This window comes from Stegostoma tigrinum, chromosome 16, assembly GCF_030684315.1.
Source record: "Stegostoma tigrinum isolate sSteTig4 chromosome 16, sSteTig4.hap1, whole genome shotgun sequence".
In the NCBI taxonomy this organism is placed as follows: Eukaryota; Metazoa; Chordata; class Chondrichthyes; order Orectolobiformes; family Stegostomatidae; genus Stegostoma; species Stegostoma tigrinum.
The window spans coordinates 22,878,986-22,901,494 of NC_081369.1; the positions used below are offsets into that span (position 1 = coordinate 22,878,986).

The 22,509-nt window shown below is 38.2% G+C and overlaps 1 protein-coding gene and 1 long non-coding RNA gene across 5 annotated transcripts in view; one reads left to right on the plus strand and one right to left on the minus strand.

Moving 5' to 3' along the window:
* irx5a (iroquois homeobox 5a) overlaps positions 1–4,651 on the minus strand; it is a 312,578-nt gene extending 307,927 nt beyond the window's left edge. Inside the window, exons 1-3 of the mRNA XM_048546230.2 lie at positions 4,176–4,651; positions 3,451–3,856; positions 2,404–3,105 (exon numbers count right to left, since the gene is read on the minus strand). Coding sequence (XP_048402187.1) covers positions 2,404–3,105; positions 3,451–3,856; positions 4,176–4,412 — 1,345 coding nt within the window. The 5' untranslated portion in view covers positions 4,413–4,651. The remainder of the gene's footprint in view (positions 1–2,403; positions 3,106–3,450; positions 3,857–4,175) is intronic.
* Positions 4,652–12,557: 7,906 nt separating this feature from the next.
* LOC132210636 (uncharacterized) overlaps positions 12,558–22,509 on the plus strand; it is a 305,286-nt gene continuing 295,334 nt past the window's right edge. For all 4 annotated transcript variants that reach the window (XR_009446784.1, XR_009446786.1, XR_009446785.1 and 1 more), the window contains exons 1-2: positions 12,558–12,731; positions 15,054–15,113. This is a non-coding gene — a long non-coding RNA (uncharacterized LOC132210636). The remainder of the gene's footprint in view (positions 12,732–15,053; positions 15,114–22,509) is intronic.

Here is a 22,509-nt window from a genome sequence, read left to right on the forward strand (position 1 = left end):
GTTTAATGAGCATTGGGAAATAAAGCCGATTTTCTTAAATGTTTTCAAATGTACTTCATATTTTACATTTAACAGGGACTGGAGGATTGTTTCAGAGGCGTCTAATCACAGCCATAGCATCGGAAAAATGCGTCATTTTGAAATAGCGTTCAGTCCAATGTACACGCAAATGCGTCCTTTTTTTAAAGAAACATACCGAGTGTTGAGAAATACCTGAAATGTAGGTTCTGTGTGAATCATAGAATGATGGCAAGTAACAGTCTAAATGTGTTGTGCATTATGATGAAAGGCATACGGAAAGTTCAATCCCTATTCAGTGAGACAATTTCTTTTAAAAGGCTTTTTATTCAGTTATTAATTGTGAAAACATCCAAAATGTGATGTTTCATAATTGCAGTTGGTTGGAAAATTCGTTGAGTATGTGAAACACGTGCCGGCGTTCGATTAAGACTGACAAGCAAGTGTTTCCTGTATTCTCTGTGCTAAAAGACCATTGTAAATACAAATAGTATGAGTAATTTTACAGTAACAAAATATATAGGTATCGAGTACAAAATTTACATCAGTTCGTTTCCACACAGCTAACTTAAAATTACCCGTAGATTAGGTCGAAACGTCGAGTTGTTATACAATATTTAATGCGCTCGCTGATTAAATTCAATTGAGGGAAAGGGGGGGGGGGGTTGACATCTTCAGTTTAATTGCCACTATAAATGAGCTCGTTTTCTCGTTTTCCTTTTTTCCTGTAGCGAAAGAATTGGAGGGGTCTGTCATTAATATTTAATTTCTCAATCTGTTGATCTTGTAATTAGGATAGTCGGGCTGAATCAATTCTTCACAAACATAAACAAGAAGCATCACGTTGCATTTGGAAAAATCAGGCTGAGGTTTTATTTACAAATATTTCCGATTCCATTGTTTTGCAAAAAAAAGCCGCATAAATTAGTAAAGGCTCTGTGTATAGTTCTTACAAAAATACAATTCAAATTTTGTTTTAAAATCTCCTACGTCCAACCAACTCCATACACAGACAACAATATTCCACAAAAAAATAATTTCTGGTTTTCGTCGTATCACACTTTGAGTTACGGCGACATGTTCAGGGCATTGACTGGAGTGAAATAATTCAGATCAAGTAATGTGGTTTGTTTTACCTCCCTTTTGTAAAGTTTGGTGTTAAGTTGACAGTCGGTAGTTTGTGAGTTGGAAGGGTAATGTTGCGAGAACTGCTATTCGATTTTATTATTATTTTTAGAAAAGGTCTTTTGGCACTTAGTTGAAAGTCCGATGGTTTGCTATTCGGAACAAGTGTGACACCTACCTGCGAATCTGGGAAAAGTTCAAGCCAACACTTAACTGAATGGGTTCCAGTGTCGCAACATTGAAGGTAGAAGAAATATGAACAGCGAAAAAAAGTCTAAGAAAAGCTTGCGGCCAGTACCGGAGAATGAAGCGAATTTACATGGTAAACGAGCACAACTTGTGGGGGTGGGGTGAGAAGATCTCGGCGAGGTTATCTTGTATGGATGTCAGCATGCATTCAGTTCTCTCTGCTTCAGATATAGCACTGCTGTTTTTTTGCGATAGTAATGAGGACTAAATTTGGCATAAAATCGAACTCATTAGCAAAGTTCACCAGATGATTGCTTTGCATAAAACACGACACTGATTGGATGTAATTAGGTTAAAGGATGGCACTTTAGTTTTAGCCTTATTATTCCAGCCAGTTCCTGCACTCCCCGAACTGCACAGTGAAAGTGCTACACTCTCTGGAATTAATTTTCTTTGAAAATAAAAGTTCTTCACATTTTGACAACAAAACAAGCCAAGCCAACTAGCAATGCCCGCCTGGATATGGAAGCCGAAACTGTGTTTTAATTCGATATTTACATTTTGCTCAGCAGCGGCCCTTGGATTTATTGTTTCTCTCTGATAGAGGCTAATTTGTATATTGTTAAAATCTCCCCCTCCTAGACACATATTTAGAGAAAACAGCTTTCGTCTTAAATTAATTTGCCATTATCTTAACTAGGAAACATTTCAAAAACACAGATTTATATTAGATATGTTTATATATTATACGAAAGAACAACAATAATATCTGTACAGGACACTCATTTCATAATTTACTTCAAAGTGGGTGTATTATCCTTTTCTTAAATACAAAAAAAACCGCTACATTAAATATACAGAATTAGTCTCAATACAAATTAATCCGTGGTTGTTAAGACATTCATTTCAGATGTTACATTTTGAACAGTTTGCATCAACCATTTCGAACACATGAGAAACTAAAAATCTGTGTCACTTTATGCCATCTTGACGGAAAATACTTTGCCATGGCCAAATAATAAATAGTGTCCAGAAATTCGGCGAAGAACCAGTATTAAATATTGGACATACCTTTCTTCAAATCATAAGACGATGTGTCCTTGCAATGATCTATTTGTGCCGGGCTCTTTGTTTTAGCTTCCGGACAGAGTTTTGCCAGAGCCTCTGCTCTGCTTAAGACAGTCTGGCTTAATCCATTGGAACTGAAGTGTGTTGTGCTGTTACCTCCATGGTGGCTGTGAAGGTGCCCGAAGCTGCCATAGTTCGTGTAGCCCGTGTAGAAGGGCGAGGTGTAGTAGAGAGGCCGACCCAGCACGGCGCTGTTCGGGTAAGGACAAGGGGAACGGGACGGAGACGAGGCGCTGGCCGACACGGCGCAACCCTGACCCGGGCACGCACTCTGCAGTGGCTCGCTCTGTTCCTTCGACTTGTCCGAGGTGGCGATTTCCGCCAGAGACCAGAGTTTGGGCTTGGAGCTTGTTGCCGGGGGGGAATGGATGACTGAAGTCACATTGCAGTTCGCTGTGTTACTCGGAAGAATGTGAGTTCGGTTTGTATGTGCATTTTCCAATTCGGGGTCGTTGCTTTCGTGTAAGAGCTCAGCTCCAGGAGGCACAACCAGGGAAGAAGTGGTGGCTTTGGGAGAGTGAATGGTTTCTCTTTCCTCTGCGCCTTTTAATTCCGAATCGCAAAGGATCTGCCCACTTTCTTTGCTAGGATCTTGTTCCTCAAATCTTTCACAGGCGATTTCTACTATGTTCGTTTTCTGATTCCCTGTTTGAATGTGTAAAAAGACAGAAAAAAACAAACTAATTCTGAGCCAAAATGATTAAAATAAAAAGAAAATGATTATAATTTAATTAACTATATATAATGTTTGCTTCAAAGGAAGTCAAAATTATTCGATATTTAATTTCTGCATTCCGTTTAAATGTTGTTGCTTCGAGGCAGTATGTAAAACATTTTAAAAGGGTCTTTTAACTGCATATGTAGCGAAAGTTTCAATTCATACGAAAATCAGCTGTTATTTGCATGTGCGTGCATTATAGATAGTAAACTCAAATCAACTTCGCGTCCTTATTGGAAATGATTCCAGTAAAATAATTATTAATGCCTCACCTGATTCTGATTCCGACGAGTTTCCCTTTTCTAAAGATTTCGGCGGCTCTTCATCGTCGTTTTTTTCCAGGTCTATGTTCTCTTCTTCCTCCTCGTCTTCGCTCCTGTTTCTGGGAGTCCAGGTCATCTTGTTCTCTTTCTTCAGCCTTCTCCTGGCGTTCGCGAACCAGGTGGAGACTTGAGTCAAAGTCATTTTGGTGATGATGGCCAACATGATCTTTTCGCCCTTCGTGGGATAAGGGTTCTTCCTGTGCTCACTGAGCCAGGCTTTCAGGGTGGCTGTGGCATCTCTGGTGGCATTTTTTCGGTAAGCTGGGTCACCATAGGGATAAGAGCCTAAAGGAGCAGCGTACGGGTGATATCCTATAGATCCAGCCATTCCCGTCGAGTGATCATAGGGAGAGCCCTAAGACACAACAAACACCCGTCAAAATCGCATTTTGTACCAAACGCATCCAGCTGTACATCCTGTTATCTGACTTTTTTTAAACAAAAGTAAAGCTGCGAGCTCTTCTACAGTGTAATAAAATCAAGCATTTTAAAAAAAATCAAATTCGCCAAATTTATTCTGAACGGGCATCAAATTGCAATAAATAACAAACTGTGGTGACTGGAAAGTTTGCAAAGAGAAAGCTGAGATATTTTCGGAAATGCTCCGAGAGACACCATTGTACTCTGCAATAGTTACGAATGCATTTTAATGGTGTCCAGAAAGCAGAACTTACCACGTAGGAAGTGAAAGCAGCGGTCGGGTCTGTACCGTACTGGAGATGGCTGTTATAGCCTGGGGAAGGAGCTGTAAACGCTGTCGAACCGGCGTACGGACTAAACGCTGATCCCGAAGAAGATCTCCCGAGTTCATCCGTCCTGGGTCCCGATATTACGCTTGTGCTGTACGCCGGACACGAGTAAAGAGCTAAAGAAGCTGACGGTTGGTACAAGTAGCCCTGAGGATACGACATGGCTAAGATTATGGTTTTGTGTGTATGTGTGTATGAGTGCGAATCAACCCCCTACTTCCACAGTTCTGATATGAGTTTGTGAGCTGGAATCATGCACCGGCAGATTGTCTGGCTCTGCGCTGATCTCAGCAGCTGACTCTGCCAGTGTTTACTTGCAGAAGTTTTCCTTTCGATAGAGCTGCTTGGAAAAGGTCCGGCAAGCTGGAAGTTAGAAATTCAGGGTTTCTGACGCCTTCTACGCACTCGCAGCTCCTCCTATCAGGGTGTTGTCAATAGAAGAAAGGCAGCAGCCTGATGGGGTGCCACAACCAGCCTAATGAGAGGCTGTATTTTTTTCTCTCCCTCTCTCTTTCGACACAAGCCTCACTTCAAGGCTCAAGTGCGCCGGCCCCTGGATGGCAATCTTTTACCAGGCTCCAGCAACTTCACTTAAAGTTTGCTAATATTATACGTGACAGAAGCCTAGCGAATCATAGCACATATAATCAGGAACAAATGTTGATCTTACTAGAAATGTCTGCCAATCAAATACTCCCACAGTACCTTTTCTAACCTTCCCATCGATTCTCGACTCACTGCTCGCTAGTAATTACAATTCTATTGCGTCCGATGATACATGTTTACCATGTTACAGGTGTGTTGCCACCGTATATGGAAACGTAAGTCTTTTCTGAATCACTTACTGGGCCATGTCATATGGAAGGAAGATCTTACATTTATGACTTCTTAATCTATGGGTCAGCCTATTTCAAATATGCTAGCAACTCCACAGTCCAACAGCCCATCTGCCTGCCTTCAGCTTATTATCTAGTGAGTGGTGTAATCAGAGTGGTTTACAGAGAACAGGCGAAGGGGTGGCAGTAAGGCGAGTTGCGCTTTCACAGAGCTGGTGCAGACGTGATGGGCCAAATAGCCTCCTTCTGTGCTGTAACCGTTCTGTGATTCTCAGTCCAGAGTTTGCTTTCCACTCAGAGCCAATGGCATTGACTTCATTAACCCTGAATAGGGAGGAGGTGAGGGGGATAGGCTGTGCTCTCAGTCCTAGACAGCGATCAGAAGCCGTGTTGCTGCACTGGAGCTGTGTGAGTGAGTGAATCTTGCATCAAACCAGGATAGGCCTGGGCTATGAAGTCACCTGTCACCATCACCCACTGTAATATTTGAATACGTGACCATTTGGGGGAGGGTTTGGAGGTTGGTTAGGTCTCCTGGAGCCTGCCCCAACTTGGAGAAAGGGACGAGGATATACGAGGATATAAAACGTTAACGATTGCCTGAAATCCAAAGATTAGGTTATTTTCCTGAAGTTACTCCCGGCTATGAGTTATTTGTATATATCTGGAATCTTTAGGGGTGATATGAATCAATTCTAACTACGTCTATATTTGCCAGGGCTGCAACAGCCAATTCAGTCCATGACATTTACACAAAGTGAAGGATCAAAAATATATAATTACTGAAATCGTGCAGAGAAATAATTTGCAGTTCAGACATTGAAACTCTAGTTGTTTACACACAAACACCCACTTCTCCTTTCATTCAAACCTTGGTAATAAATGTAGCACATGGTGGTTGAAGAGGAAGAGAAGCTAATTTCACTATTGGCCACTAATTCACACGAGAGATAATAGCCATTAATAAGCAATGGCAGGAGATGATAAAGCACAATGTGGAGACTGTGCATGCATAAAATGTGTGGAAAGAATTACTGTTATAAAAATAGACACAAGTTCAAGTGCACAATAAAATAAAATCCCTGACATGCAGTTTTTGGAGTATTAAAAAACTATTCATCTTGGGTTACATAAGTACTTTTGAAAGTATAGAAAAACATTTCTCCTGTCATCTAATTATTTTATAAACTGAGAAACAGGTTGAGTTATTAGAAATTTAGATTGTAGAAAAAAAAACTGATTTTCAGGAAAATGTCTCATTTAGTGGAAAAGTTGGGGGTCGTAAGGAAGACAAAATTTGAAGAATATTTTCATTTCATAGATGTTGATATTTTGATGATATCCAATTCAGTTATGGGCATATTGTTTTGGCTTCATATAATATATGATAATCTATAATAAAGTACAAAATATACAGACTATAAAAAGAAAGGAACATTAAAGTGCAATTGGAAACACAAGTGTCCTGCATTCCATTAACATGGGATGATTTGCTGAATATCTGAATTTGGGCTTATTTGTAAATTTTATGTTTGGATCTTCTGTGCTCAGACTAATGAACTGTTTAGATTTCCTGCATGCCCTTTGTACATACCCATTACCACCGCTCTGACCTTCCAACTGTTTCTGTGCTGTCACATTAGGTGACATCTAAGAGGTTGCTAGCTGGGACTAGAGTCTTAAAACCTCTTTTATAATTTACTTTTAGAACAATTTTCTTTAAATTAAGAGATCATTCAACTTTTATTTGTGTATCATCCTTTTAATTAGTTGTACAAAAATTATGAGGCCAACTACTCTGGGGGAAAACAGTATCTGCCACATAACTGTTAAGTTTCTATTCTGGGGGCGAGGGGGTTGGGGGATGTTGTTTAAATTTGTATAATCCAGAGGAAATTGTAGGAATATGGTGCACGGAAGAGAGCAATGTTGAGATTGGTCTCGATAACATTATTCTCTTTGAACCCAGAATATTATTCTATACCTGAAAATGAAACTAAACTCCCTTGTGCTAAGACACATGTGAAATAACATTGTGACTTATGCGTCACAGCTTCTACAATTACAATTCAGAAGGTTGGAACACTGGGACCACTGGAGAAAATGTGGAGGACCTTATTTCAAACTTTCGTACATTGCATATTATTATTTAAAATATTTTGCTCACACCTACCTTTGTGCTATGATTTTGATTATGTTTCCTGTCAACATTTATAATTATAATTTGCAGCATCAACGTCTTCCATTCAGTTTCAAAATGCTGTGCGACCTGTCATAATAATAGTTGCAGTCTCTGGCCGATAGGTGGCTTGGTAAAACAAATCTCTGAAGTGTCCCAATGTGTAATGAATTTAGAATCATTAAGTGACCACAGACAGCATGAAGGACAATTCGCTAGCAAAATAAACTGATATCTTAAAAGCTATAATAGTATGCACAAATGACTGTGCATATAGTCATTTAATAATTGAATAATTATTGAATGAATAATTGGAGCTGAAGGCTAAGAACATTGTACACTTAAACAAAGTTCTATAATCTGAGGAGCAATAATTTGTTTTGAAGATATAGCTTAGTATTTCCAGCAGATATCAGAAAGCATTAGAATAGTGACAATTCTGAGAGTGGAACAAAGCCATACAGCTTCACAATGCTCATGGAATATAGAAAGGTTGGTTGAATGGGTGTCTGTAGCTGATGGGTTTCTGTACAGAGGAGTGTGAGGGAATGCATTTCAGTAGGTAGAATATTGAAAGACAATATAAACTAGGGTTACAACTCTAAAGGGGGTGAAGGAGCAAAGGAACCTGGGTGAATATTTTCACAGATCACTGAAGGTGGCAGGACAAGGTAAAGAAGCAATTAATAAAAGATACAGTATCCTGAATGCTAATAATAAGGATGTAGAGTACACGATCAATGAAGTGATCTTGTGCTTCTGCAAGATCTTTGTTAAGCCTCAGGTAAATAACTGTATACAATTCTGGGTGCCATCTTTAGGAAAGACATGAATTCATAGAAGAGAATACAAAAACAATTTACAGGATTTCTTCCAGGGATGAGAAATTTCAGTAATGAGGATATATTGAAGAAATTAGGACTATTTTCCTTGGAGAGAAGCAGACTAAGAAGGCATCTGATAAAGGTTTCCAAACTCATGAATGGGCTGGAGAGAGAGGATCAGGAGAAACATTTGCAAATTGCAAAAGGAACAAGAACAAGAAGGCCTAGATTTAAAGTGATTTTCAAAATAAACAAATGCAAGGTGAAAAAAAATTCTCATATGCATGATTCAAGTTGAGAATGCACTGCCTGAAAGTATGGTGGAGGAAGGATCATTTGAGGCATTCAAGAGGGTATTGGATGGCTGTTTAGATAGAAATAATTTGTAAAGATATGGAGATGAAGCACGGGATAAAGATGCTTGTTTGATGAGCTGGTGTAGATGCAATGAGCTTAACGGCCTCCTTCTGCCCATAATGCTTCTGTGATTCTATGATTTTAACAGACATCTGCAAGGATGCTAAGAGACATAGAGGCAAAACTCTTTGGTGCATTGATGTAAATGCATATCATTTTTTGAATAGCCATTATAACCCAGGTTTTACTATGTTCGGTTTTATTGTTTCTAATGTAAGGCCCTTTATTATTGATTTGAGATTTGTTTTCTTTTAACATGAACTATTTTCTCACAAATGGTAGATTTTCAATCATCAATGTTTAAAACATAATATTCACAAGCATATATAAAGAACCTAAGGTTTTCAAAAGAAGGTCGGAGAAAGGCAAGGAAGCATGCTCCAGGCACGGATTTTCCACTTGCAATAATGTTTGCCTATTTCCTCAACAATATTGAACCTACACTGGTTGCCCTGTGTGTCAAATTTGTACATCAGTCATCCAAATTGTATCCGCTTTCTACTTTGCTGCATTGTTGACCATTCCATATTTTCCACTCCTTGAAAGCAAATAGACAATAAATATAGAAACATAGAAAACATGAACATGCATAGGGCATTTGGCCCTTCAGGCTTGCTCTGCCATTCAACATGGTCATGTCTGATCTTCCAGCTTAGTACCTTTTTCCTGCTTTCATGCTGTTTGATCCCTCTAACCTTAAGAACTTCAGCTATCTTGAACAATTTTGAACAACAACAATGAGTTTGAATCCACCTTCAAGTGACTATGTGGTTTCCTTTGGGTATAACGGCTTCCTCCCATGGTCCAAAGATGTGCAGGTTAGCTGGATTGGCCATGCAAAATTGCCCATAGTGTCCAGAGAGGAGCAGACTAGGTGGATTGGCCACAGCAGGTAGAGAGTTATAGGAATAATGATGCGAGGTGTGCCTGATTGGGATGCTCTTCAGAAGGTCGGTGTGGATTTGCTGGGCCAAAATTCCTCCTTCCAATCTGCAGAGATTATATGATTCTATGAAAAACAGAAAACAAGTTTTAAGCAGTGTGTGAATTTCAGATGATTGTTGTTCCTGGTCAAATTATACTTTAATGGAAAATCTGAAAGATGTTTATTGCAGGTCTTCCCTCTAGCTATTGTAGAGTTGTGTAGCAGTATAGTTGGCTATATCCTGATGTACCACATTTGCTGCTGCATTTTGGTTTTGCTAGCTGTGGGTTTTGATAACCATGATTTTTTTTTCCTCTTACAGTCTCAGCAAGATTTAAATTATTGCAGTCTTAAAATGTAATTTGTGTTTTTGTAATTTTCATGTGGCATGCTTAGTGCTTGTGATTGTTGCAGATGGAGAGTTGCAAAAGGACACACTGGATCGAAACCTGGTTTAAAGATTTATGTTACCAATAGATTTGATAACAGTCTGCTACAGACTCTGCGACAGTAAGTCAGCTTTTTGTATCAAATGAGAATAACAGAAACAATGTGTGAGCATTCAAACTTGGTGCTTCTACTCCAGCCTTAGTCTGTTGGAACAGAAGTCTAGGATGAGACAAAAGTCAGGATCTCTGCACGTATAATAGCTCTAGATTTTTTTTGCTGATTTTAATGGAAGAAGATTTTTATAACTGACTAGTACAGGCCTACACTTATTTAAGTTATCTTAGATTGGCCAAGAGCCCTTCTATCATCACGGTGGAATCCCATAACCAATGCATTAGGTGCCTACATTATCAAAAACATTTTTAGACTTTACTGTATATTTGCATAAATCGCTGGTATGCATTTAGAATAAATATTCATACCCATCTCATACACTGATATTAGAATCGATGAGGGCCTTTTAATTAGGATTTTATCACGATTCTAATCACATCAAGAAAGAGTTGATTGATGTGGCACTGAGGTGGAAAGCGTGGTACTTTGTTTATGGTATGTACTATCAAATATAAAAAAATCATACAAGGACCCTCACGCTTTTGAAGTGGTATATTCGGATTAATATGGCTTTGGAACGAGAACTTTTTATTGGCATTTCCAGTTTAACTCCCTGCAGATGCTGTCGGACCTGCTGAGTACTTAGGTACATTTTCTGTCATTGTTTTTGAATGCAGATTTCTGATTTTGGCGGTTTGCTGTGTTTGTGTTCTTCGCTTTTTGATAGAAATCCCGATACTTTGCTGATCGGGAAGGGGTATCGATATTTTGAAATTGTTAATTCATTGATTTCTAGAACACCCGGTCATGGAGGGAACAGAACGCCTGTCTTGTTTTTTTTAAATCGTATCTGGTATAAACTTCAAGTAGCTTCGTGCTAAGTTGAATTTCTATTGAAATAAAGATTCCACTAATTAATTTTCCCCCGTTGCCATCAACCTCCAACTGTAACCGAAGAGCCATGTGAAGATTACATTTCAAACATTAATATGTGTGGGAAATGTAACAGTTATCCGTCTCGACAGAGGTAAACGCCTTATTGAGGTTGGCCTGCCGCCTCCGACCAGGTGTGAAAGCGTAGATCTTAAAATAGGAGGGGTGGGAGGGGTGTGAGGACGGTTGAAATATGGTCCGATTGAACTGTACACATAGCGCAAGGTTTTATGGTGTTTTATAGATCACTCTTGAATAATACCAATTGCTTGGACCGTTCATAATCGATAGAGGAGTGCCACTTTCCCCTGTAGTACACACCAGCTGATTCGCTGTCTCTCACATCTGAGCTCAAAGTGTTTATTTACTGGTGGATATAAGCGAATAAACGAACTAGGTATCCCCTCTCCAAACTCATAAAAGGGTAGAAGCGAAAGCAGATTAAAACCATATGAACTAGGATAAATCCCTGCCGATCAACGGATGTAATCTCCTTTGATTCCACCAGATATATTTCCCGACACGAACATATCCCGGTTTATTTAATTCTCTTTGTCTGCTTAGAGCAGCTATCCTGCTCAAGCCTATATCTCAGCGGGCTATCTCGTAAATCGATAGTTTCTAAAGTCTTTACCCTGCGAAATTAATCAGCGAATTGAATGTCGTATTTGACCCCTCAATATAATAACGTCTTTTTTTACTGTACAATGAGTGCTTTGATAATATTATTCCATGTTAATGGTTGATTGAGATATTTGTTCTTGATTTCATCTGTTTATAATCCGTTTTGTTACTTTCAATTACTTTTTTTTGCGTGGATTAAAGGCTTAATTCTACATCTTTCTGAAATCATCTTTGGTAAAGCTGTATTTACCCAGGCGAATGACCACTACTATTGCCGAGCAGAGAAACATGTCAAAATGTGGGCGTTGCAAAAATGTACATATGAAAATGTATTTAACACTACTTTTATAGACATTGGACACGTATTTGTCCAGATGCTCGGCTTAATGAATTTCCTTTTAACTAATGTGTTCTTTTCACAAAATCATGAACGCACCCACCTTACTGGACTTTACAAAATGCAAGTTATAACTTAGTTTTAACATAATTCACGATCAATCTATAAATTCTGTGAAGGGGTATCCATTCTTCTGCACTTCGCAACTCAAAATTTGATTTAGGTGCATTGCATCTTGGACACAGCAATTGCGCATCGTATCACCTTAAATAGCTTTCGATGTTAGTACAGAATTCGTTAAATGACCATGTTTATCTATTTCCATGCTTTAAACGTCCTGCGTTTGTATTATGCATACAGCAAAGCGAAAGGAGCCGCTCTCAGCACCATGCAGGTAGCGTCGCTCTCGATATACTTTCAGGGAACCTTGAGTGACAGGAGTACCTGTGAAGCGTGATGTGTTCTGGGAATTGTAGTTCTCACTCTCCAAGAAAAAAGTGCGACAAATCCCCAAAGTGCAACGCGATGTGGCTGGAGCCATGGAGGGCGGAGGTAGCGCATGACCTGATTATTCCCATTGATTGGTTCGTAGTGTCGCTGATTGGCATCGCCTTTCAGCCAGTCGCCGGAGAGGCGTGTTGTCTTTCCTCCCACCCCCGTGTTGACATCACATCCGCTTCTGGCGTATCGGTTGTCAAGGCAGCGGGCCGGGCGACCGGAAGCACGGTGCGGGGTTGTGCACCGTCCCGTCACCCTTGGAGACGCTGGTGTTGACCTCGGCGGCGGCGAAGCAGGCGGAGGAGTGGGTCTTTATCTCTGCTCTCCTTCGCCGCGGTGGAACAAGATGAACTCCAGAACTAGTTACCATCTTTAAAGCAGACATCCAGCACCGGACCAGAGCGGTGAGTCACTTGCTGCATTTATTTTCAGTCCCGACGAATTTAAAACCATCACTTCTAGTTGTTAATTTTTCTTTTTCCCCTTCGTGCCTGTTTGCAACTAACCGTTTGCTTCAGATTGGGAAATGCACAGGCGTACAAAGGAGTCGAAACCGATGGAATTAATTATCGAATCGTGTTTATAAATGATGTGCATGTTTTAAAACAAAAATAAAGAAGGTTACGTGCCGTAAATGCGCTCAGTGGGACATTTGAAGTTTTGTTCAGATAGGTATGTAAACATTCACGGTGTTCTCGATAACAGGAGAGCCAGCAGTTATGTTCAACCTAGGAAATAAGGTGTGAGTTTACTTGCCACGGCAGTTATCTCTGTAAGGAGTGCCGTACACTAGGTAAGCGAATGCTCAGGAGCTGGGATTCTGGTGCTCCTTTCACCAGCTCAAGGGGCCCAGCGTCAGAAGAAACTTACACCTTGATGTGGAATTCGTGATCCGAAATTCGACAGTTTGTTTGAAAGGCGTCAACACTTTTCTTTTGGGTTTAAAACAAAATTGACGTCCACCAAAGATACAGAAGATGCGGTGTTAGTTCTTAAATGCTGAAAAGCGTAGTTTGTGTAGCCCTCGTAAAACAAAGCGCAGATCAGAGGAGCCCTGGTCGGCGATCAGATCGACTGACAGCGTATTTTCCGAAAATCTGTTTACCAAAAGTAATTCTGCTTGATTAATTGAATGTTGATTGTTGTTTTCATATTAGAAAATATTTATTGAATGGAATGAATGAACAAGCTTTTCATTTTAAACCAAAAACATAATACCGCTTTGATTCCTTTTGTTGCATTTGTTTTGTCAACATAACAATTGAACACATAGTCAAAAGCAAACATACTAAATTATATAATTTCTATTTTGGCGAAGCTATAATTGTAGGAATAAAATATTATCGCTATGAAGTAATCTTCTAAACACGTGGTAATCAAATACAATTTTCATGATATCGTCTATTAATTATAAATATGGATCACTATTTTGCCGTTGATCATAGAGGTGGGTAGTAACATACCTATACACACTTCTTAATGTTATAACTGTCCTGAACCAAATGTTTGTTTTACCAGTATTCTGTAATAACTTATTAATGATTGTAGCATAGTTATCACACTGGTTCTACCTAGTAATTATGGGTATGCAACAGTAATAAAAGCATAAATAAAATTATGATCAACAATCATGTACCAAACATTATCTATTTTGTGATGCAGTCTTGATTATTGGGGCATTTAATTTATTTCTCTTTTTATGTAAGTCTGTGGAATTACTGAACCAAATTGATGTTATTTCATACATTCTGAAAGTCACAATCTACGTAATGAGCCATTAATTAATTAATGAGTCATTAATTATTGTAGAAGTACAATCAGTTTCTTATCAGGCTGGAAGTGGCATTGTTATGCAGATAAGCCATCAAGTGCAATATCTAGACAGTGTCCCTTGTCGTGAAATTTTATTCGTTTTGACACATCTTTCACTTTCAAATTGATACAGGGAGAAGAAATTATTATTTGAAATAATAGAAAATGCTTCAGATATTTGAGTCAATTTTGTATAGCTTAGTACTTACTTCAGAAAGTTATAATGAAAAGTAAATATCATTGTAACAAATCAATTTCTAGTTAGAAATGTAAATTTCCCTTTTTTTGTGATTATGCTTTGTATATAGCTGCGTACCAGTTATCTTTCAAAATCCCTCAAACAAAATACTTGGATGTATGGAAATATTTACTGATTCCTACTATTCCCAACTGTTTACACATAATTGTGTAAATTACATTTACATTTTAAAATTTTAGAACTAGGAATTCTTTAACAAAGACACACAAGGCATCTCTGGGATAGTAGGTGTAGCAATTAACTGACCACAGGTCGTGGAATATTTGCCTCTCAAAAAAAAATGTAGATCTGAACAGACTGATTAGGAAAAATAATGGTTGAAATGATAGTTGTACCTGTCTGTCACTTTGGCCTGCCACTGCTTGAGCTTCATCAGATCTCAGCTGGGTACAACAGTCTTGCACATAAAGATGAGAAGCTGTATCGTTAAAAATTGTTAACTAAAGTAATCTAATACCTCACACATCCAGCTTTAGTGCACCAAAATGTTTTGGATAATGATAAGACTTTTGAGAAGACATACAGGTGAGTGGAAAACTTTTAACCTAGACTATGTTTTTTAAAAAAATCATAAAATGAACGACTAGAATTGTTAAAACAGTTTCTCAAAAATGTGTTATAGACATGTTTGTTTGAATTTTTTTTATCCTTTTAGGCAGACTGAAAGTATTTTGAAGATGTCTCTACAAAAGTTGATTTTATCACAGAAGAGGAGGTAAGGCTGTCCATTGAAACCTATTTGTCTACTTTCGCAAATTTATAAGATTAAAAAAATTCTAAGTGCTTCCAATGAAATATATGTACTTCTTTTTAAAACTTGGGGGTTCATAAGTGCTATGAATATCCAATGTTTACTGTAACATTTTTGATTATTATTTAAATTCCTTTGAAATTTATTTATATTCTGTTCATTCCCAGTTGGTCATTTTAGTTAGTTTATTCTAGGTAATGAAAGCCTGTAAATTACTTCATATTTTATTCATGCAGCTTTATTCTTGTGCTAGAAGGACAGTGTGAATATGCCTTCAGTTTATTAATTCTTGTGTGGATAAAGTTCTGTTCAGTTTCATAGATTTTGAATAGCACTGCTTGACTATTCAATACTACAGAATCTTCATATTTTAAGATATAAAAGAAAAATTAAAAACATTATTTAAATTTTCAAGTTACAGCTTTAGAATGAATGTTACCATAAAGTTATGGGTGATTTTTGTAGCTACCATTACAATATATCTATTAGACTTGAATAACAGTGGCCAGAAAATCTAATGTAGTAAAAGTTAAACTTCTTCACAAACCTTTCCAAGTACAATATACGGTACAAAGTACAATAAAGCACAAACATTTCTTTCCTGATTTATAATGCTGTTTTTCAAGGATCGCAAAAATCTCAAAACAATAATTTGTGTTTATGTATATACCAGGTTGCAATGAAAGCATAAACAGATTGTCAGAATATGACATTTCTTTCTTAGAAGAATGTGCATCAATATGTATAATTTACAACATATCATTACAAAGCCGAATGCCAGACTTGGTGTATTTTATAACTGTGTGAAGAAACTGAAGATAGAAGTGAACTGATACACTTTACATAAGTACGCCTGTTTGACTTTATTTAGAATCCATAGATGATTTGTTTTGTAGCATGCTAACCCTTTTTACTATTTTGTTGGTTTTTCAAAAAAATCTGGTTTATAATCATTGGTAAATTTGTGTATGTTGGTGAAAACATGATTTTTTTAGAACATTTACATTCCATTATATGGAAGTTTCAATTTTGATGCTAATTAACATTTCCCTAATTTAGGAATATGAGAAACAGTGTAATTAGCTTTAAGAACTTTGGAAAAGTTAGAGATGAAAGAAAGGACATTTCATCATTATCTCACTCCTCTCGTGTTAATCTGCTCAGTATATTTATAATAATTGTACACTGCCTTTTATCTTTATTACTTTATCTGTCACAATATTCCAAATGTTTTCACTCTTCAAATTTTCTGAATTTAATTAATATTTGTATTCACTCTTGGGTGGTGCTGGACTAGTATTTATTGCCTGTGCGTAGTTGCCCTTGAGACAGTGGCTTTCTTAAAATACTGCATTTCCTGTGCTGTAGATATACCCCCAATGCTGTTTAGAGAGGGAATTCAGGATTTTGACCCAACAACACTGGAGGCACAACAATTTATTTCCAAATCAGAATGGTGGGTGTCTGGAGATCATGCAGCTGGTGGTGGTTCCCATGTATCTGCTCCCCTTGTCTTTGTAAGCGGTAGGGGTTGTGGGTTTGGAAGGCGCTGCTTAAGGATCTTTGGTGAGTTTTTGGAGTGCATCTTGTAGATGGTACACACTGCTGCTACTGAATTTCGATGATGAAGTGAGTGGTTGTGGCGCCAATCAAATGGGCCTTTTTGTTCTGGATGGTGTCAAGCTTGTGTGTAGATGGAGCTGTGTTAAACCAGACAGCAGGGGTCTATTCCATCACACTCCTCACTTGACCTTATTAGATATTGGACAGGCTTTGGGAGTCTGGTTACTCACTGCAGTAGTCTTAACCTTCGACATGCTATCACAACCACTGTATTTATGTAGCTATTCCAGATCAATTTCTGCTCAGTTGTAGCCCCAGGATATTGATAGCATGGGATTCAGTGATGATAATGCCATTGAATATCAAGGGATGTTGTTAAAATGGTAATTTCCTGACATTTCTGTGATGCAAGTATTACTTCCCACTTTTCAGCCCAAGCCCAGAGCTTGTCCAAGTATTACTGCGTTTGGATATGGACTGCTTCACTAGCTGAGGAGTCAGGAATAGTGATAAAGATTGTGATGGTATTAGTGAATGTCCCCATGTCTGAGCTTGTGATGGAACAAAGGGTGTTGGTGAGCAGCTGATGATGGTTTGGGCTAAGGATCTCCTTCAGAGATGTCCTGGAGCTGAACTGACTGACCATCGACAACCACAACCATCTTCCTATATGCCAGGTATAACTGCAACCAGTAGAGAGTTTTATTCCTAATTCTCATGAATTCCAGTTTTGCTAAGGAACCTTGATGCCACACACTGTCAAATGTGGCCTTGATGTCAAGGGGAGTCACGGTCACTTCACCTCTGGCATTCAACTCACTTGCCCATGTTTGAATAGAACAGAATCCCTACAGCGTGGAAACAGGCCCTCCGACCCAACAAGTCCACACTGATCCTCAGAGCACCCCCCTATAAACCACCTAATCTACATATTCCTGAACACTATGGGTAATCTAGCATGGCCAATCCACCTGGCCTGCACATCTTTAGACTGTGGGAGGAAACCGGAGCACCCAGAGGAAACCCCTGCAAACTCGGAGAATGTGCAAACTCCACACAGACAGGCCCTCAAGACTGGAATCGAACCCGGATCATCCACTTGGTACTTCTGGTTGCAGGTTGTTCCAAATGTCTTGTTTTCTGCACTGATACTGAGCTTCTCTATTGTTGAGGATAGAGATGTCTGTGCAGCTCCTGCTGCGGTGAGTTAGTTGTTAACCACCATTCATAACAGGATGTTGTAAGACTTCAGGGCTTAGGTCTGATCTGTTTATTTTCAGTAATGTCCTTTTGCACCAACTTTTATACTATTTAATGTTGTATGTATTTTCACACAGTCTTCCTTTTTAACTAGAACCTTTATATAGCCTTCTTATTTTAAAGTTTGTTGGTATTTCCGTTCTTTCTACACTTCCAATCAATCTTGCAATTCCTGAACCTCTCTAGCACCAACATGATTTTTGGGACAGAATTTTATGGACTTCACAAGTGTGTTTTCAGGGTTAAGGATCCATATAATTCCTAGGTGACCTTCCTATCACTCTCTTATCTGCAATCTGGAGTGGGACCGAGGAAGTGTACAATGGCCTGCCTGCCCTCCTCTCATTTGAGAGCCTTAAGCAGCCAATTATTGTCCAAATAAGGGTTGCTTTCTACTCCTGCTTTATTTTGTGACTGCTTGGAGAGGTTTCAGGGCACAAGCGAACCAGCCTCTGGTCTCTTTCATACAGATTAGGGGGTGCGATGGTGGTTTCACCTCCCTGCTTACTGGTCCTGGACTTAGAATCCGGGGACTGTTTGTACAGTCAGTCTTGTTGACTGTTGCTGCTGGGACCACAGAACTGCGAATCAATTAGATTGGCCAAGAGTTCCCTGAATTAGAACCTCCACAAAAGTGGTGAGTAGTAGTCTGTCTCCAGCCAGTTGATGTTCTGTAGAATGTTAAGTGGCTGTGAACTTATTGCAAACAACAGGGATACATTTCCGCTGACTGTTTGGGTAGCAGACAGGAAACTTCATTAAATGAAAAGTGTGAGGTAATGCATTTTTGGGAGGTCTAATGTGGGAAGGATTTACACAATGAATGGTAGGCCCCTAGGGAAGACTCGGGAACATAGAGCTCTTGATGTCCAAGTTCATAGATCTCTGTAGGTGTTAGCATATTGGATTGAGAAGAAGGCACGTGGAATGTTTGCCTTCATTAGCCAAGGCAGAGAGCTTAGGAGCAGTGAAGCCTTGTTGGAACTGTAGGAAACATTAGTTAGGCCACAGAATGATGTGTGTAGTTCTGCTGACTACACTATTGGAGGATGGTGATTGCATTGGAGAAGGTGCAGAGGAAATCATTAGGATATTCCTTGAGATGGAGAATCTCAGTAATGAGGAGATAGTGAAGCAGAGGAGTCTGAAGTGGGAATCTGATTGAAGTATCCAAAATTATGAGGCAGAGGTGGATCATGAGAATCATTTCCCTATGGAAGAAGTGACTAAGACCAGAGGGCATGAGTTTAAGGTGAGGAGTAAGTGGTTTAGAGTGGATCTGAGGAAAAGATTTCTCACTCAGAAGATGGTAGAAAGATGGAACATGCTGCCTGAGAGGGTGATGGAGGCAGGTACTCCTGCAACATTTAAGAAGCATCTAGATGAGAACTTAAAATACCAAAGGCATAGTAGGCTAAGGACAAAGTGCAAGTAAATGGGATTAGTATAATTTGGTCTTTGTGGGTCAGCACAGACATGATAGGCTGAATGGCCTGATTCTGCACTGTATGACTCAATGAAAAAAATCCTGCCCTCGTGTCAAGGTGACAACACCTGAACTCGGTACTCAGTGAATTACAAAGAGTTGACATAATTTTGGTGGACTTGAATTCTGCTGTTTTTCGTTACATTGCTCTTGCTTTTCGCCTTATGCTCATTCTATTTTATTTCTTGCGTAATTTAAAATATAGATGACTAAATGAGTACAAAAGTTATGAAGGATGGAATTTGATAATAAAGATTTGGAAGGATGAGATTTAGCCCTTTGGATCTGAAAAAAATGAACAGAATATTTTCTTAATGGTGAGAGATGGGCAGCTGTAGAAGAGAAAAGGAAATTGGCAGTCCACGGATCCAAATTACTAACAAGCTTATGTATAGGCACAAGTAAAAGACAATCAACAAATTTCAGGAAATGTTGGCCTTTATCTGAGTGGATTGGAATATGAGTAAAAATAGTGAAGTTATGGGTCACGAATACAAAGCTTTTGTCAAACCCCACCCAGCGAACTGCGTTTAGATATGTGCATTAAACTACAGGAAAGATATGTTGACTTTAGAAACAGTGCAGATTCGCGAAAATCACATCAGGGTTAAAGGGTGATCATAATAAGCTTTTGGATTTGGATCTTAGATATATGATGTCATCAAATACCATACTGTTCTGTATCTATTATGAACCAACCATCATTTCATATTTAAGGAAATTAGGCAAAACTTACAAATGAGAAAAAGCTCAATCACCTACTATGCAGGTCTTCTTGGCTGAACCAGCACAACACGCATTTCATTTTGAGTGCTCCACATTTTTTGTTGCTATTACCTACCTGGTTTATTATTCTGAATGAATGAAGAAACATTTCTAATGTGTTATATTTGTGCTTAATTAAATCTAAATGTATGCCTTTTTATCTTATTTGCATTAATTATTTTAAAGATCAATTTATCTATATGAATGCTTTATGAACCTTGATTAAATTTACTAACGGAGATAACACATTGTGGAGCTGGAGGAACGCAGCAGGCCATGCAGCATCAGAGGAGCAGAAAGTTGATGTTTCAGGTTAGGACCCTTCTTCAGAAATCTCCACACTGTGTTAACTCTGACTCTAGCATCTGCAATTTTTATGATCTCTGATTAAGTTTACCATCAACCCACTTTGAGTTAAAATGGAAATGGATTCTGTCAAATGTTTCATTGAAATGGGTTTTTAAAAAGATGTATCTTTTAACTTAAGTTGGATTGTATACTGTTGGAAATTAAAGGCATTAGTACCATAGTTCTTCAACATTGCAAGCACTTTTTTGAAGATGTACGCCCTTTCTTGGATTTCAGAGCAAACAGATCTTGTGAAATTGCACCTATTAAGTGCACTAATCTGGACATTGAAAACTAGTCCAGTTAATAGAGTATACAGTGAGTTACTTTAGTTATTACAAATCATTTCAGTGAGAATTTTCATAAATGTTTAGTTTAATAGGCACTTGGAGTTATAAGGATTTAATTTTAACTAATATACATCAATATTATCAGTATAAGTTTTCTTACCTGTCTACATTTTATGCAGAAAGAATAGCAAAGTTGTATTGTTTGTGTATTTTACATTTATTTAAGTGACTATGATTGTAATAATGCCACCTGGCCTAGAATGCCTACCAGGTATTCATGACTATTGTTATTAGGTGTATACATTGCCTTTCTGTTGGAGTTACGAAGATAGGAATGTTCTTCAACTTCTTTTCAAGAAAAGAACTGCTATTGTAATAATGTTTAAAAATTGAATAATAGTTCAGATATCAAAATTTAATTAGTGTACTTGTGTCCGTACATTAATAGGTGAAGAATAATTAGATATCTGTATACTTTAGCAAAGTTTAAAAAAAATTGTGTTTCACAATGTTTATACATGACCCTCAATAAACTCACCTTCCAAAGAAATATGAATGTGACAGAAATTGCTTTCCCTCTCCTAGTAAAATGCTCAACTACTAACTCAGTAATTCAAAATGCCTTAGTTTGCTTATGATTCATTGACTTTATTGGATACAGTTGTTGTGGGATCATTTGCGTTTCTGATTCAAAAGTAATTTTTTTAACTTTGTTTCGGTTATTTTAAATTTTCTTTCACAGTACACATTGCAACACCAAAACTCTTGCGACTCTAGGAGGAAATGACTTGAAATAAAGGCTTTATTAATGATAAAGTTTTGTGCACTTCTGTGTTCAGTCCCATTGTCATATTTCTACTGGTTTTTGATATTCGCTGTGGTTTTGTTGTTAACTATCATATAAATATAGAAATTCTGTATGACAAATTTAAATAATGCTAAACAGCATGCAGTTCATGAAGTGCACCAGGTTTGAAATATTGTATGCAGTTGATAAGTTTTGCATCTCTGCATTACTTTCTCTCTTCCTACCTGCTCTCCTCCTGAAAACATCTTTACTACATGTAACTGTTAAGAATTTAATATTGCAGTATGCTTGAATTGAACAGTGAATATCACTCACATGGAAAAAAAGTTAAAAATTATTTAGCACCTTACCCCGTTCAGAATTTTATAAAATGTTCACATGGTCATTATTTTGTGATTAATGCAAGAATGGGTCAGACACTGGAATATTGCCTCAAGAACCAAGTGCAGCTCAGATTAATCAGATGAAAATTTAGGGTCAAGGAATGATGCGGCAGATGGAGAAATTTATTTCTGCCATTTAACTGTGCTACTCTTGAAGTATGGGATTGGGTGTCATATAACTGGTATTAACATCTTTCATTTGATGTGTCCAAAAGCAAATGAAAAATTTGTATTCCTTAAGATGTGTCCAAACACTGACTGATTAGATACACGCACCAGATTTCAGGTATATTGCACCCAAAGTTATGCTTGAAGTTAATGGATAGATCATGTCCCTGGAGCTTGTGTGGAGGTTTACCTTGTAAAGCTTATCGAAACAATTGAAAAGAAATTGTCATGGAGGAAAATATTTGCATTGGTTGACCTGCCTTTGACTACAGAAAACAATTTACCTCAG